Below are 18,542 nucleotides of genomic sequence, written 5' to 3'. Positions count from 1 at the left end.
TTCTTTTAGATTTGTTAATATTTTCTCCATATATTTAGATGCTCTTATGTTGGGTGCATAAATGCGTACAAATAATCATATTATGTTATTGGATTGACCCTTTTCTAATTATGTAATGCCCTTCTTTGTCTCTTTTTACAGTCTTTGTTTTGTCTGATAAAAGTATAACTGCATCAGTTTTCTTTTGGTTTTCATTTACACGAAACACCTTTCTCTGTCCTTTTACTTTCCATCTGTGTGTATCTTTAGATCCAAAGTGAGTCATGTACATAATAGGTGAGTCTTGTTTTGTTTTGTTTTGTTTCTTTCCACTCCATTCCATATCTTTTGACTTGAGGTTTCAATAATTATTGTAATTTGCTAATTATATATTGTAGGTATTGATATTTAGTAATTATAATTTGGTAATTATATAGGTATAATAGCCTATATCTGCATGTACATATTTCTGTGTGTGTGTGTATTTTATGTTGATAGAAACTTAAGTTTGAACACATTCTAAAACTCTACATTTTTACTCCCCCCATGTTTTATGTTTTTTATTTCACATTTTCCATCTTTGTATTTTGTGTATCCTTTAACTAATTATTATAGTTATTTTTGTTTCTTTTATCTATTAATCACTATACTAGCTCTTTAAATGATTAACCCACTACCTTGACTACATGTTTACCTTTACCAGTGAGATTTATATGTTTCCTGTTACTAATTAGTACGTATTCTTTTAACATTTCTTATAAGGCCAGTTTGATGATGATGAATTTCTTTGGATTTTGCTTGTCTGAAAAACTCTATCTCTTCTTCAGTTCTTTTTGTTTTTTAATTTTTTTTATTTATTTATGATAGAGAGAGAGAGAGAGAGAGAGAGGCAGAGACACAGGCAGAGGGAGAAACAGGCTCCATGCACCGGGAGCCCGATGTGGGATTCGATCCCGGGTCTCCAGGATCGCGCCCTGGGCCAAAGGCAGGTGCCAAACCACCGCGCCACCCAGGGATCCCAAACTTCACATTCTTAGATTTGAGTTCCTATCAAACCTACCCAACTCAGTTTTGACAAGTTTATTCTTGCCAGCTTATTCTTCAAAATTTTCAGGCCGAAACCTTAAAGTAATCTTTGGTACTCTTCTCTTTGTTTACCAACCTCTCTCCTAACAGATTTGAATGATAGTCTTAGCAGATCTACATGTGGTCTGGCAGGAAATAAGAGGTACATCAGCCATCCATATTTTGCTTTGTGAACCAGTTTTTTTTTTTTTAACTTCAGTTACATGCAGTCCACTTTTAGACCTCTTTATACTGGTGGATACTTAAGAAAAAAATAAAGTGCAGTGGCCTCTCCCTATAAATAGATTGTCACCTTGAAGCGATGTTAAAACTACTCTCCTTATAATTACGAGGCTAAATGTAAAAAAAAAAAAAAAGCTGTCTCTTCATCTGTTTACTGCTGAAATGTGAGTCTATTTTTTAGCAATAAATATTAATATAATGAGAATAGGTATGTATATAAAATAACTGATCAGGTTACTCTTAGATATGAGAGTCTGGATGTATCCAATTTAATGAGAAGTATATAAACAAAATTAACCATATTTAAAGATTGAAATCATAGACTACCGAAGTTTCTCTAAAATGATAGCAAACTGAGAATCAGCCAGGTTATAATATTTAACTTGCCTCTTGTTATATAAAACACTTAAAATAATTTTTACCTCTCTTCTTCCTAAGTAGTCCATAAACTACAGAACCTAATACTTTAGTTTTTTCTTCCAAGCTTTTATTTAAATTTCAGTTAGCTAACATACAGTGTGATATTCATTTCAGGTGTAGAATTTCACTGTATGTAAGTGATTCAACATTTACCCATTACCCATTTAATATCTTCAGAAGTGGTCTCTACTAGCTGGATTTATTTGTTCAACAACCGTTCAGTCCTTCAGTTCTTAATTATAGCTGCCTTGATCAGTTCCTGGAAGGTCAACTGTGGGGTTAAATTGTGGTAAAAGAGGAAATGGTCAGTGGTAAAGTGGAGGTAGGAAATGTAAATTATTCTTCAGGATGTAAAAATGGTGACTATGTAACAGGGTAGAGGTGGTAGCTAATACTGTGGCACTCATTTTGTGATTTATAAATGTATTAAACTAACACTTTGTACATTTTAAATTTACACAATGTTATGTGCCAGTTATATCTCAGTAAAGCTGGGGATGAAAGAATTAGCGTGTCTTTGAAAATGAAAAAAAAAAGATGTTTGGTGAGGGAAATATGAGGAGGGCCCGTAACTTAAGTTGAGTTATAGAACAGACAAGATATTTTATTTACTTCCAGAACAGTGAAAATTTAAACATGTTTGTAATGTGAGGAAAAATCCAGTAAAGATACATACTTTTTTAATTTTTTTTTATTTATTTATGATAGTCACACACACACACAGAGAGAGAGAGAGAGAGAGAGAGAGAGATAGAGAGAGGGAGAGGCAGAGACACAGGCAGAGGGAGAAGCAGGCTCCATGCAGGGAGCCCAACATGAGATTCGATCCCGGGTCTCCAGGATCGCGCCCTGGGCCAAAGGCAGGCGCTAAACCGCTGCACCACCCAGGGATCCCAAGATACATACTTAACATGTAGAAGCAAGGTCTTATAGGAGAGGGTATATGAGCAAAAATGGAATGATGGACTTTGAAAATGGAAGAGAGTGAATTGAGTTAATACAAAGATATTTTGAAGTGAAGAGTAGTAAGGCTGAGAAAGTTTACTCATGAAAGTCTCCATACCTCAGAGGGAACTACATCTTTTATATGTTGTATAGTGGTGGTGGTATGAAGAAGTAAGGATGGGAGAATAGAAAACTGGTACCTCTGAAGAACTGAAGGGAAAGTATTTGCAATAAGAGATCTTCTGTTGTAAGATCAATTTAAATGGAAATGAAAAAAAATTAAATGGAAATGTTAGCAAATGATATTGTAGACAAAGTAGTACTCAGCAAAATGGTTTGTAGTATAAAGTTATATAAATTTCTTCCACAGTTTTCTGCAAAGTAAAACTTTCATTCACAACTACACACATATGGACACATGGACAATCCAAATGAAAGGTATTTTAATTTCCGTTGTCTTCAGGCAGTATCTCCAGGATGAATGTATATCCTGAAGCAAATCAGAGACTGGGATTTGGAATCTTATTTTCAATTATATTCATATTTCAGAGCCTTTCCTTTGGTACTCGTTTTCCCTCCACTAGTATGTCACTGTGTCCTGGTGCCTCCAATTTGAATTTTATGCTTTTTTAAAATTTATTTCTCTATCCTATCCAATTTAGCTTGGTTTCTTATTTCAATATTATAGCTATTGGCCACTGTCCCCAACTTATTGTAATTAGGATCAACTGCTTAATTTGTGGGATCCAGCACAGGAATAAAATGCAGACTTCTTGTTCTAAAATTAAGAAATTCAAGATAGTGACAGCAGTCATGAAAGCAAACACAAGACTTCTACACATGGAGTAGTGCATGATTGCACAGGTCAGTATGACCATGATGCCACTCCTGGTTGTCATTTTATATGTCTGGTTAATTTTATACCTAAATTGCTTTTAAAATCTTCCAGAAGTTAGAGAATTAGATGCATTTCTATGGAACAACATTGTTTAAAAATATCTCACTAGGGATGATTAACCAATAATAAATATCTTAGTACTTTGAAAGGTGGAATTTAAAAGAAATTAATTCTTTGCATGTTAATAATGGATATAACTTCTAGGATTACATTTTTTCATGTTTTAATTTTTGTGCTTTCTTTCCTTACAATAGTAGAAAGGATTTTGGATATCTTGATTCTTGACTCTTTTAGGGTGAAGGCTCTGTGATAAAACTATTATTTTTTTTAAAAATGCACTGTTAGCAGAATGTTACACTAAACATCTGTGTTCAAGGTGACTTCATTTTTTAGCTGAGTAGTAGACTATGCAAGTTGTTCTGGTAATAGTTTTAATTGAATAATTGGACAAGAGTGATTATGTTTTAAGGGGGAAAAAGCCCACCTGTATAATATTTATACATAGCTAATAAACCCTATAGCCCAGTCCTCATTAATGTAAGAAAAATAGACAAGACAGTATATCCTTTTTTATTTTTTAATTAGAAAATAAATTTTCATTCTCTATTTGCTACATCTTTTATTATCTGTAAAAGGTATCTTCTTTTACCTTCCATCAATTATGTGAGTTACCTTGATTCTTGATTTTTTTTTTTGATTCTTGATTTTAATAATATTTTAGCATGCATGTTGTGTTTTGAATTTAATCACCCTGTATTTTATAAACACAGGAACTGAAATATTACATAACCTTCATAAGAATGAAGGTTGATGAAAATATGTTTCATTCTTATTTGAATCACTATGAATCATGGAGATGTATTTGTTTTTGTAAGTAGTAATTCCATCATTATCTTTAAATATAATTTACCTTACTTCAATATATAGTATTTTCTTGGCCATTTGCATTGACATTTCTGAAATTTTTTGTAAGATAGTAAACTTTTCTTGTCTGTATGTATCCAATTGTAATATATTAGCTTTTTTAATCCAGAGACAAAGGGACACATCAACACAAATATACATATTTATGCTTGCATATACATTTATACACCTATATCTGTGTATTTATATTCTGTATATGTATACATGGATGTGTGCATGTATATATGTATACACGCATATACATGCCTTCTATTTTACTACCTAATTAATATTTATTATATAATATATATAATCATTATCTTTAATATATTATTATATACTTCCTGTAGGTGAATTGCTTTTGCTTTGGGAGAGCATTAAAATATTTATTAATGGTATGAACATATACATAAAGGATATATCTCACCCTTAAATTTCTTATAATTTGGTACTTAAACTCCTTCCTTTAAAGTTGGAATAGCAAAAAAAGGAGTTAATGTATGAATGAAGAACATCTGGGGCACCTGGGTAGCTCAGTTGGTTGAGCATCCAACTCTTGATTTCCACTCAGGTCTAATCTCTGAGTTGTGAGATGGAGCCCCATGTCTTGCTCCCTGCTCAGCAGGGAGTATGCTTTTCTCTCTCCCTCTCTCTCTCCCTCTCCCTCTGCCCTTCTGCCAGTCTTTCGTGCTCTCTCTCTGTCTCTCTCTAAAATAAATAAATAAATCTTTAAAAAAATTTGGATGTTAAAGCCTAAAAATCAGTTAATTACAAAAATTAGATGGGTGTGGATTGGTAAATTAGCATTTTAAGAATGAATTTTTGAATAGAGGCTTTTCTTTTTAATTTTATTATCCATGTACATTTTCATAAAAACTCCTGGTGTTTTTCTGTTTGTTTTAATGACACCTGCATATAGCTTTTACTTATGACCCTTTATAAATTACAAGTAACATTTAATTCCTATAACATAAAATATTGTTCTCAAAGTATATGTCCATCTAGCTCATCTGTCTTCCTTTTCCCACACTACCCTCTTTTAAAATTATTTTCTTTTCAAGCCACTTCATAGATTTTATGGGTTGAGTGATCAAAACTGTTCTTTAATATTCAAGCAAGCCTGCCCTGAAATTACTTGTCCATGTTTTTTCAAAAAAGAAGGAAATGAGAGAGGGACATTCAAGAACATTTTTTTTTTTTTTACAATGTATTCTAGTATCTCAGGGCAATTCATGTATGGAACGAGGAACAAAAATATTTTCAAGTTCATTAAGCTGTTTTATAAGTCCAAGAATGTAAATACTCATTCAACAGTTTCCTTCCAAGTTCCCCCCAAAATTGGAGAGTTGTTTACTGCCTGTACCTTACCAAGTTGCCTGTCTTCTGATCTGCATTGAGACATGGCTAATTCTCTTGTTCTTTTTTATTGGGAGCCTAGTTAATTGCATTTAACTGTAATTATGTCTTATTTATGGCATCTTTTCTTTCAAATCTCACTCTCGATAATTCATTGCAAATTCGGCAAGTCATCAAAATCACACAGATGTAGGAACTTTACATCCTACTCAGATGTAGGAAATTTAATCTATATGTACACCTTCTCAACTCCCTTTGATTTTCTAATTCAGTAGAATTTAATTGAGACCAGGAATAGTGTTTTGAAAATTCCCTCTACAATCTGACGACTATTTAGGTTTGAGAACTCTGGGCTTGACCTTTACTTGAGCATGAATTATTTAGGGCAATCTCCTTGCTAAGGTGCCCTATGTCTGAGATTAATTCCTAGTGTGGATCATTAACTTTTTCGGGTCCATTCAATGCTCATTGGAGCTGATTATCTCTTTATTCCAGAGGTGAAGCTCGTTTTCAATTCCTTTTTTTAATTTTTAAGATGTTATTTATTTATTCATGAGAGATACAGAGAGAGAGAGAGAGACATAGGCAGAGGGAGAAGCATGCTCGCCATGGGGAGCCTGATGTGGGACTCGATCCCACTACTCCAGGATCACGACCTGAGTGAAGGCAGATGCTCAACCACTGAGCTATCCAGGTATCCCTCATTTTCAACTCCTGAAGAATGAAACCAAGAAGGGGGGAAAAGGAGCACCTGGGTGGTTCAGTCAGTTAAGTGTCTGCCTTTCGTTCAGATCATAATCCCAGAGTCCTGGAATGAGCCCCAACTCTGAATCGGAGCTTGTTGCTCAGTGGGGAGTTGGCTCCTCCCTCTTCCTCTGCCCCTCCCCACCACTTGTGCTCTCTCTCTCTCTCTCAAATAACTAAATAAAATCTTTTTTTAAAAAAAGAAGAAGGTGGAGGAGAGGAGGAAGAGGAGGAAGAAGAAGAAAGGGAAGGGGAAGAGCGTAATTCTCCTTCAAGGCTCTATTTCCCTGCTGGAGTAGAGTAAGCATACAAAGTGCATTGCTATGTTCCCCAATATGCTACCCCTCTCTCCCTCCCAGACCAGACCAAAGTATGGATGGAACAGACATTTCCCAGGGGACCAGTTTGGAAGACACTATATAGTCCTGTGTGGCTGTGGTAGATATTGTCCACAGCTTAATCTTTAGCTGCATCTGACTTATGACAAGTGCAAGAATGCTATAAGTGAGGGCCCACCACCTGATGCCTGTTTGCTCTTCTCTCACTTAAAACAACTTCAGTGCAATGGGTTTCATGTCCAGATGATTGTAAGGTGTCCCTGGGGAGAGGAGATAGAGGTGAGAAGAGATTGGAAAACAGTTTATATTTCAGCCATCTTAATATCTCACAAGAACATTCAGTGACAGACAGCCCTGGTCTCTAACAAAGAATCGAGTGCAACGCACCACTTTGCTAGTGTTTATCTGTTCCCCATGCTTACAGGCACACACATGGGTCTTCTGTCTGTGCTCCCAGCACACTGTCAGGAATTGTACAGCCTATTTGGCAAGCGAAAGGAAAAGCAGCTGTTCACTGCATCTTGTTCCTGCTATTCAAGGTGCACATCCCAGCCAAATGAATCATATCAGAGCCAAAGGCCCTGGTGGGAATTCCTCACTACAAATCTGCAGTCTTGTCTATCTTATCTACTTGGAGAACAAAAGATTTGAAAGCCTCCTAATAACCTTAGGACGAAATAGTGCTTGGTGCAGCTACTCAGCCAGACCTGAGAAATTATTCAGTGTGGTGTGGATGAGCAGGGTGACAGGAAGCCATAAACACACTCTGTCTTGCACTTCAACTTCTTCAGAACCATGGTGAACATCTGGAGTATTTGTGATAAATAAATATTGTTAATTGTCATGCATATGGGATGAAAAAAAAAAAAAGATCATCCCAGACATCCCAGGAAAGAATTGTAGTGCTCAGATACTACTTCTAGTTGGCAGTGTGAGTATAATTTAACTAGATTGATGATTGGCCATACCAGCCAACAGAGTCCAGGGCATTTTATTTCAAGGAAACCTGAATGGTGGCTTCAGACCATTATGGACCTCTCACACAGCAAAAGGAATCCAACATATATCTCTAATGTACATTAGAAAATAACCATTTCAGGTGATTAGGGCCACATTTGAGAATATCTGCCTGCAGACTGAAATCTGTATTATAGGGCAACCCCTGTGGCCATCCTTCACTGCTTTGGAGAAGGTAGTGTGACAGAAGTGCTTCTCACCCATCATCGCAAGTCCAGGAGGCCAGAAACACTCTGTCTGTTCATTATCCTGAGGGTCTGAATTCCTGAGTGGAGAAAGTGACAAGCACCAGAAGGTCTTCTGCTCTGAGATCTCTTCTACATTGCTGTGTTGGCTAGAAATCACTGCCCTTATGTAAGGAGCACCAAGTAACATGTCATTCAATGACAAGTTGGCATAACTACTGGTCTATCTACATCTGGTCTCACTAGGTTCTCCTTCACTAGAGGCCTTCTTTACTTGGGTGATTACATGCGTACCTCAGCTTGGAAGCACCAGCTACAATTGTGGCACCTTGCCTTTTCCCTACCTATACTTGAATTATGGAAAAGTCCGAGTCTCTGGCTTCCTGGGATAATAGAAGCAATTGCCAGAAATCAATTAACTTTCTCAGTGGCTACATTCCTACTTGTGTTTCTGACCTCTACTTATTGCTTTGTTCTACAACTTGATTTTACCTCCAGATTTGGATTTTTACTCTTACATAGACTCTATGTGTTACTTAGATATGTAGTCTCAATCCTGACCCAATTTATCCTCAGACTCTGATTCTGTCCCACTCTTCTGTATCAGGAGCAATATTCTATGGTATATTAATTATTTGCAATATCAGTAAATTATTAATTGCCTAAAGTTTAGACTTCCATATTATGAACACATGTGTGATCAGAGAGCATCCTGCCATTACACCAGAGAAGCTTTACTGACCAGAAGAGTCTCTGAAGTTACTTGAGAAGGCTGGGATAAGATGAACTCTGTAGATTCCTTCTAGATTTACTGTATTATACTTCCATCACTTCTTTTTCGAAGCTGAAATAACGCATTGGTTTGTTCCTGTCAGGGTAGAAGATCAATGTCATTTGTCTACCCATGAAGATGAATGGATGCAGCAAAAATCCAGAAATGTCTTCGGTATATTACTGTACAGCTCATTGACCATTCTATCAATGCTTTACTTGAAAGTGATGGCTATCTGATGTCAAGTTCCATTGATAAAGTGATCCCCAAACATTGCTTTCAAATGTGCTTCATTCAGAAGTCACAGAAGAACTTCAGTGACCTGCACAGACCTGAAACAGATGAATTTCCAACTAAACATGACCCCCATGGTTTTAACATTTATAATATTTTCCTGTAAAGGAAATTATAGAGTGCTCCATGCACATGGTTTTGGGATTTTTCTGCCTGGTGGTTTTAAACCAAGTGGCATAGACAAAAACAGATGACCCTTGTAAATAACATTAAAAAAAGAATAACATTCTTTTATATTTAAAGACTATGTATATAAACATTTGTGTTTATAATTACATATATTTAATTATTTATAGCCTATCATGTATACTAACAAACATGCTACAGAAGCTAATTGTCGCAGGACTCCACAAGAGTTATATCTGGAGTGGCTTAGATCAACACAGTTTTTTTGTTTTAATTTTGTTGGTCTTTCTTGTCCAAAGAACACTCTGTGGGATCTCCTGTCTTTAGGAAAAAATAGGACTAATTTGAAAACAAAAATGCAAAAAAGTGAAGCTTTTGATGGTTGCTGAAGCAGTTAGCAGGTGTAAATTATCCTTCCTGATATAAATTGTCTTCTTCCCCCTCTGCTTTATCTTTTAAATCTCCGTTTAATTCTCTGTGGAAAATACTACCTGAATTCCTCTTAAAAAGCATTTCCTCAAAAAAAAAAAAAAAAAAAAAAGCATTTCCTCAGCCTGCTGAAAGCACACGTAACTATCGAGAAATGTTATATGCAACTCTGTGAGGATCTATTATTTTCCTTTCATCATACAAAATCATGAAGAATGAAATGTTTATTTCTTATCAACCCTAAAGAGTTCTGAGTCTACAGTCAGGCCTAGGGTGTACCTTAAATTTCAGTTTCTTTGAGGTTGCCCTCCAATCAGTTCTAAACAACTGAAGTTGAGAGAACGTGTTTGTGAGACGGATAGAACATTCCTAGGAGTCCTTAAATAATTACTGGCATTTTTATGCCATGGCATGCCTCCTTACAGACCTTAAAAATATCCTTCAGGAAGTTTAACTGGCTATTCACTGAAATTATTCCATCAGTAGGCAAAGTGTTGCATTTGATAGCAGCAGTAGTCCATACTTGGAACCTTGCTAGATAGATACAAAATGTGCAATTTGCTGGCTGTTGTATAAGACAAAGGCATTGCTATATCTTTATAAGCCTTCTAATCATGCCATGCTACCATAATTCTCGGAGTTTCAAAAATAGTTCCTATGCCCTTCATTACCTATTTCTTTACTACGCCTTCCAAAAACCATTTCCTACTTTTCCCTGGACCGCATTCTAGCTGTTTCTTGTATCCATCTTTTATCCTCTGTTTCTACTTCAGTTTATGAAGTGCTGATTTCATTGGCTATGATAGTAGTTTGCTGTATAGTTGGAACCAGGTAGGAGAGAAACATGAAATATTTTGCTTCAAGCTGGTGGTTATTTCATCTTTCTTACTGGCATCCTGAATAGATCCCATTGCTTTCCAGGCTCTGTGAAATTAAAAAGTTAAAGCCAGCTTAGTACAGCTTAAAATTTCAATCTCATATTCAGTTTAACGTTCTCTACTGTTTCCATTTAAAGTTTAAACTATAGCCTACGTGACCTGCAGTAAAAGGGGAGAGTGATCAGTTTCCTCTCTATACCATCATCACTTTCCCCTACCTCATCTGGGTCCCATTATTCTCCATTGGCCTGAGAAGTAGGACTGAAGGAAGGTCAACAAATGTCTCCTATAATTAGCATTTATGTGGTGTTCATGTATTTTATATAACAAGGACATAAGCATTGGCTTTTTGGAGGGTGCAAGTGTAGGCTTGTCAAGTGGTCTTATAAAAGCTCTTCTGTCTTCCAAATTCTTCAAGAAAAACATGCTTAGTGAAAATATCTTCAAGCCTCTTCAATGTGGAGTACTCTTGCTCCTTAAGCAGTGTTTCTGCTAGACAACTCAAACATGGCTGTCTTTTTCAGTGTCTACTTGACCTATGGAAATGTTTCTGCCACACCAAGATTTAGGAAGTAGAGGCTGCTCCCTCTCTTTATTTTGCCATCATTTGCAATTTCTTTTCTTTTATACTTAGGTAGGCATAGAAAGCAAATAAAACACTGAACTGCATAAACAGAGTCCAAGTTGATAATTAGATGTCAACTATTTGCTTTGGACTCCCAGACTCTACGAGTAATAGTCTTGGAGCTTCCCTTGCTTGCTTGGGGCAGGAAGGTTGAAGTACCACTTTTTATTCCTCATTGAGGGGTTAATGGAAGATGCCATCATACTGGGCCATGGATTAAGCCTGACTATGATTCCCTTCAAAATCTTTGTGGAGTTTTAGAGTAAGCAAGCTTGGTGGAGAAATGAAGAAAGAGCCAGATTTCCCACCTCCCCTATAAAGATTTTTGAGAAAAGGTTATTATTTCTCTCTTAGAATGAGAGGAACTTAGGACACACTGTTTTCAATTCAAGACTATAGCCACAATTCTAAGATAGCAAGAGTGTATTGTGGTCATGACCATAGTAATGGAGCTTCAGAATAGCTCATAAGTTGCATAAGAGTGAGGAAACTGCTAATCAAAATGGATGGAGAGGAAAGGGAGATACATGCTTCCAGTTATGCAATAAATAAGTCATGGGAACAGAAGGCACAGCATAGGGAAATGGTATTGTAATAGTGTTGTATGGTGAAAGATGGTAGCTACACTTGTGGGGAGCACAGCATAGTGTATGTACAGACTTGTCAAATCACTGTGTTGTACCCCTGAAACTAATGTAACATTGTGTATCAACTGCACTTCAATAAAAAAAAATGCTCTCAAATAATTCACCAAAATAATTCAGTCAAATGGAGTATTCTTATTACTTGGTATTTGAACAAATTACAACCTCTTAACAGGTGACAAAGAAAAACTAAAAGGAAATAGTTGCATTAATTTACTGTGCACTGAGCTTGAGACTCCAGAAAATAGAACGCTGGTTAAGGACAGTCTGTGTGTGCAGTGAGGGGAAGCTGTTAAATAATGCAGATCAGTGGCCTCTCTTTGGTCTCACGTTAGTTTCTGAAGAGCCTCAGGAGTATGATTTGGTTTTAGCACCTCTCTTAAGGACTCCCACCCTCCAGTCACTGTCCAAGCGAAAAATATTTAACTCATTATTATTTTCTTTTGTGCAAGATAGTGGCATTCAAAGTGGGGACAATTAACGTTCTCCCCCAAGCAGAAACTTCAAGAATTTGTAGCTGCTTTTACTTGCCTCAGAATTTGAGAAATAGTTTTTTGAGTTTATCTACTACTAAAATCACTCTAGGAAATGAGGCCTAATTGAACAATGGCTGGTAGATCTCATTACTTAGGGAAAGAAGATAAAACAATGATGAAAGTTAGACTGTTTTACATGTCTGCATCTGAATGAATACAATTTAGAGAATCCCTAGGTAATTTGTCATCACAGAGCCTGAAGTTTTTTGTTTGTTTATTTTCCATAAATTGAAGCAGAATGGGCAACAATCTGCAGTTCTTGAGAAAATCCCCAGTCTGAACTTCTGAAAAGTCAAGTGTCTCTCAAAATCCCAGCCCACTAAAAAGAATCCTTTTTTTTTTTTTTTTTTAGCTAGGGCTAAAGAAAGGATAAATTTTACAATGTTAGGCCTGGATCTATTGTGCAATTTACAAAGGAAAACTGAGACCTTCCTTGGCGTGGTGCATTAATAAACAACCAAGGGATATTTATTTATATGTTATATTTTATATCCAATGATATTAATAATTGGATTTAAAAAAAAGGTTGTGAAAGATGCTAAGACATTAAAGTGTATCTTTTGCACACTCATGCTTTCCATTCCACAAGCCTCGTATCACTCTGAAACCCCTCCACAAGGGATTCCACAGCAAAGGGCTTCCTGATGAAAATCTCCTCTACTCACCTGGTCTTCCACAATCATATCCAGGCATCAAAAGCCTTTCCCTAGTTTTCTGCCAAAAAGCAAAAGCAAATAAAGTAAAACAATAACACACACTCCTAAAAGAAGAAACAAAATAATGACAAAATCTCTCCCATTCCCAATCCTAGATCCCACAGATACTGAAAGAAAATTATTTTTGTGGCCTCAGACTAAACTCATGCTATATAGTGAATTAAATTTCTCAGGAATTTCTATTTTAGCAAAACTTTTCTTTGTAATATATATATATATATTTTAATTGGTTGAGAGTGCAACCAAGAGAAGAATTCCATCAGTATGGGATAGGGAATTTTGGACAGAAACACTTTTCTGGCATTTTTAAAACTCATACGGTATAGATTTGTTTTTCTTCTTTCTTTCTTAGACTGAAAATTGTACCCTTGCATTCTACTAGATTTTTTTTTTCTGATTTGGTTGTTATCTTCCTATAGTGAGAGACTATGTGTACAGTTCAATTATGCAAAATATTATATGTTTAATAAGCATTTGCTGCTGGCTAGAAAGCTCAACTGTAAGGGAAATATATCTTTATAATAATTATCTCAGAATATCCTATGTTAATAGTGAAAATACCCACATTCCTAATTCATTTGCAATCATGAAGTTACCCATTGCTTGCTAAATGAAATAAAAATGATTATATTTTATAGTGACTTTAATAAATGCAGTGAGGACATACAGCTTCTTTAATGAATGATGATTTGTAAAAAGTTATTGGGATAATGTGTGTAATTTTTTTTCCTATTTTCAAGCCTGCATTCATTCATGTTTAAATACATTTATTTTGATTAAAATTCTCATTTTTTATGTCACATGAGAAATTTATTTTTCCAGAATGAAAAATTCATTCTTCCACAATTTCTTAGCCATGTTGCTCTCTGATATAAATGTTTGTAGTATTGGGGCACAAAGGTTATTATTTTAAAAAATAGGAATGTAAGAAACAATCGCTGAGGAGGCAACCTTCCATTGCCAATAAAAATCACTCAGATTTTGATTTTTATAGAGCACTTTGAGGAAATAATAATAATATATTATCATGTACGTTGATTAACTTAATTTTTCTTGAATTTTTCTGAAAATCCAAATAAAAATTTTATCATTATGCTTTTTCCTTGGAAACCATAATTAGGATTTCCCTTTTTTATTTTTGTATTTTTACTGTTGATGGCCAGCCTCTCAACGTCTTTGTAACTCTCCTCATATTTCCTGTTTTTATCTAGCTGTATAATTCATCTTCCTTATAAGAGAGTTAGCTGAAGACAGGATATAACATTTTAAAACAATACTTAAGGTGTATTCTGGACCAACAACAGAAATTTAAGTCTGGTTTGGGACTGCCTACCAACTCTGTTCAATGAGATATAGCATAGGTCAAGTGGCCAGAGGGTCCTAGAAAATCCACAGGCCTGGCCCCCCATCGGGGTTTGCCTAACAAGATGTTTAGAAATAGAAGTCAGCTTATACCATGATTAGTTCAAAGAATTCTGCAAACTTTGATTGACATCATGTCTTTTCACTCCCTGAGATAATCAAAGAATCCATGTAAATCAGTCTCTCTTACTGACTGCCAGGCCAGGCAAAGAACCATCCTACCCGAGGTCAACTCTGCCATTAGCTCTTGGGTCATTTCATTTCTTTCAATCCATAGAATCTCATGAATAGAAAAGGTTAGATTTCTAAATATAATTTTGAGGCTAGATATGTGGTTTAACATTATGCTGTATTATATCCAATTCAATTATATTAAAATTCTACAGATAGGCGCAGGAGAGTAGGCTGTTTTTGCCTTTAGCCAGATAAAGGACCCGATTTCAACAATGCCTGAGTAGGCAGTTACTACATGCTGTGATTGGAAGGTTTCTTCAGCCACCTGTCACAATGGTGAAATTTTATCATTAGGGATCCATTTCTCTGGAGAAAGTCTGGCTAGGCTACAGACGTTCTCTTGTACAACACAGACAGCTCTGATTATAGCCATGAGCACTATTAACTGAGTTATGATGTGAAGTAACTTCTTGTTGAGATTTTGACTGAAGAAAGGGGAAACTGCATTTGAATAAGATTACAGGCCAAGATCTTTGTCACTTATTTGAATCAAGTATTTTAACAGAAGTAGATTAAAGTTTCCTGTAAATAATATTCCATCCTAGGCTGATACTTTTATTTATTTTTATTTTTTTTCCTATTCTGATACTTTTAATTCCAAGCACACACACACAACATACCAAAATAAAAACACCTTCCCCCAAAAGAAAAAAAAAAAAAAAAAAAAAAAAAAAAACGCCACAAACAGAAAGGGCATTTCTCCAAAGGACATGTCTGTCTTTCTTAGGTAAATCCCTTTTTTGACTACTTGAATGCTTCTCTGTTTTCCCCACTAAAAATCCTTGTTACACCATTCATTCAGTGATGAACAGAAGTATTTTTTCTAGGAGCTGGTATTGAGCAATGAACAAGACAGCCATAGTCTCTAATCTCATTGGCACTTAAAATCTAAAACAGAGGCAAAAATTAATGGGAAATTGCAATACGGGGTGATACACACTAAGCTAGAAATACAAAGTACAAGAGAGAACATAGGGTGTCAGGGACAGCCACCTGGTAAGGGAGATGTCTGCACTTCCAAGGTAAGAGTTAAAGGGTAAAGGTAAATTAGCCAATTAAAGGAAGATGGGGTGGAATTGTTCAAAGAAAAAGGATTAGCAGGCTTAAGGCCAACTATCAAGAGGGTCATAGTGTATGCTGGAGAATGAAAAATAAAATTTCTCTGTAGCTTGAGCAAGGACTATGTCCAGCAGGGACTATGAAGGGACTTTTTAAAGTCATATTAAGGAGTATTGCATTTATTCTCAGGAAAATAAATACTCATTAGAGAATTTTAAGCAGAGTGTCATCATTTCATTTTAGAAAGAACACACTATAGCTGTGCTGCAGATGGGTAATGATAAGGTAGGATACCAGCCAAGAGCCTGTACTGTATTTGAGGCAAGAGATGGTAATGACCTCAACTAGAGAAATGACAGTGAGGAGGGGGAGAGAAGGATGGAATCAAGAAATATTAGGAGGTAGAATAAAGAATTGGGAATTGATTGACTGAGTAAACATAAAATGGTGAAGGACATGGTAGAGGAAGATGGAATATCCAGCAGAATATGCCTAATAAAGGCAATGAATAATTGCAAGCCACTGAAATAGGGAAAAAATACAGAAAAAGAGCAAAAGCAAGTTGACGAGGTGGGAAGTAAGTGAGAAAGGGGAACAGAATATGTCCATATTTGGTCATGCTGTTGTTTTGTTGCTATGGGATGTCCAAGTAGAATTGTCAAATAGGGGAATACATTATGCACGTGTGGAGCTCGAGGGGGAAATCTGGACTGGAGACACAGAATTGAGAATTGTGTGCAAAAGAAAGCTAACTGAAACTAGAAGTGTGGGTGGAATGAAAAGAAAGGAAAGCCTAAGGCAAACTCCTGAGGAAGATTTCCGGTACAGGTAGAAATACCAAGAATGCTCTCCCACTCCTGTCGTAGTGTGAGACTTCCAGCTCTTTTAGCTTTATTCATAGTTGAGTACTGCTGTGTTCCAGGTTGGCTTCATTAGAAAATAATGGCATCTCTAGTACATTTTAAGCTGAAGAGCCCACTATATATTCTTTTTAAAAATATTTTTATTGAAGTATAGTTGACACACAGCGTTACATTAGCTTCACTTGTACAACATAGTGATGTGACAACTCTGTATTATGCTGCACTCATCACAGGCAGGATCTTTTTTTAAAACCCTGGTCATGGTCTGTGGGAAGGATAGTTCTCTTATACCAGATAACCATGGCCACACATCATATAATAAAGAAAAATACTTGATATGATGCATAACTTAAGGAATTCTCAGTAAGTTACTTGTCCCAGTCCTCACTTGTAGAACTTTTCTTCTAAAGGTGAACAGATCCTTGAAGGGAGACTGTGCAAACTGCCCAGCATGCTATTTATATTTGGAAAGTGTTAAATTATCCTAATCATACCTATAGTAACAATCAAGATTAATTGCAGCTATGATTACTTATTATTTGTTCCACTTCAGCACTAACACAGATCCAAATGTACAAGTTATTTCCATAATCCAAATTCTGAAAGAAAATGGGAGGGACCCCATGCAAAACTGGTAGGACTCGTATTTAAAATAAATCCATAACCAGATGGTTATCTGAAATTCTCTCTTTGAAAGGAGCTGATTCTGAACAGATTGTATATGTGTCTCCGTGGTGGAAGTGGATTATCCATCTTGAATTGGATTGTGATGACGATGACCCTATTCTAAGTAAACCAAATCTCTTGAACTATATAATGAGATCAGGAGGAGTGTTCAGCCTGAGAACAACAGATTGCAACGACTGAGACAATTTTGCTACTGTTTTCTTCCAGTCTCTTCCCTTGATGTACCTAATTCTGTGGTTTGGTCCTGCAGAGATTCCTGATCCTGTGGTTCTGTGGGCTAATTCTTCTTATTCTTATTTTTATGTTTATAAGCAGGGCTGAATGAGTGGCAGGAAGCTGCGAAATCTATCTTACAAAAAGGTGATTGTGGCAGAATCTAGAATATTCATTTACTTTGTGGCAGGATGGCAGGAAAAGTATTGCAAGTGAACATTTAACCACTTCCTTCTTCCTTCTTTTCTGTAGGCTGTGAGGAGGCAAAAGTTGCTTGAGCAGAGTATCCAGTCGGCCCAGGAGATAGAAAAATCCTTGCACTTAATTCAGGAGTCCCTCTCTTCCATTGACAAGCAGTTGGCAGCTTATATTGCTGACAAAGTGGATGCAGCTCAGATGCCTCAGGAAGCCCAGGCAAGTAGACTGAGAATGAGCTACCATTACCTGGTGCATTACCAGAACAGGAGATTGCTGAATTTCTAGTTACGGTTTATTCAAGTAGTTGTATGGAAGGTTATTTGATTTACTGATTTGACTGTTTGGAGGTAAGAGAGGAAAAGAGCTCTGGGATAGTACTCTAATACTTATTTTTAAAAGTATATAATGGAGGAATTTGAAATAGAGACCCTTAAAAGGCAGGAGAATAGCATATGGAAATCTGCTGTTAATCAATATTTTCAAATTATACTTGAGCTACAGAGAAAACCTTAAGAATGTAAATTGTAAAGAATATCTTTTTAGGGTGACACTAAAAATGCAGTCTCAAATAATTTATTATCAACTTATCTTTGTTATCTTGGAATCATAAGTCGTATGATCTCTATTATTCTACTTGTAATGTGTTGTAAGTAGTTGAAAACAAAAAATTTGAGATATAAATGTGCATTTTATTGCTAACAATCATACCATATATAATCACTTTTACTCATAGATCCCACTCTGTTCATCCAGATTATGAAATGTGCTAAACCAGTTTTTTTAGAATGAGAGTTAAAATAGTAATGAAAATAA

At 35.9% G+C, this 18,542-nt stretch overlaps 1 protein-coding gene across 1 annotated transcript in view; it reads left to right on the top strand.

The window, feature by feature from the left end:
• Window positions 1–18,542, top strand: part of DMD (dystrophin) — a 2,084,073-nt gene that overhangs the window by 812,165 nt on the left and 1,253,366 nt on the right. Inside the window, 1 exon segment of the mRNA NM_001003343.1 lies at window positions 17,784–17,945. Within this exon segment, the coding sequence (NP_001003343.1) occupies window positions 17,784–17,945 (162 nt within the window).

Source organism: Canis lupus, chromosome X, assembly GCF_011100685.1.
Source record: "Canis lupus familiaris isolate Mischka breed German Shepherd chromosome X, alternate assembly UU_Cfam_GSD_1.0, whole genome shotgun sequence".
Lineage (NCBI taxonomy): Eukaryota > Metazoa > Chordata > Mammalia > Carnivora > Canidae > Canis > Canis lupus.
This window is presented reverse-complemented; position numbering and strand designations above follow the sequence as displayed.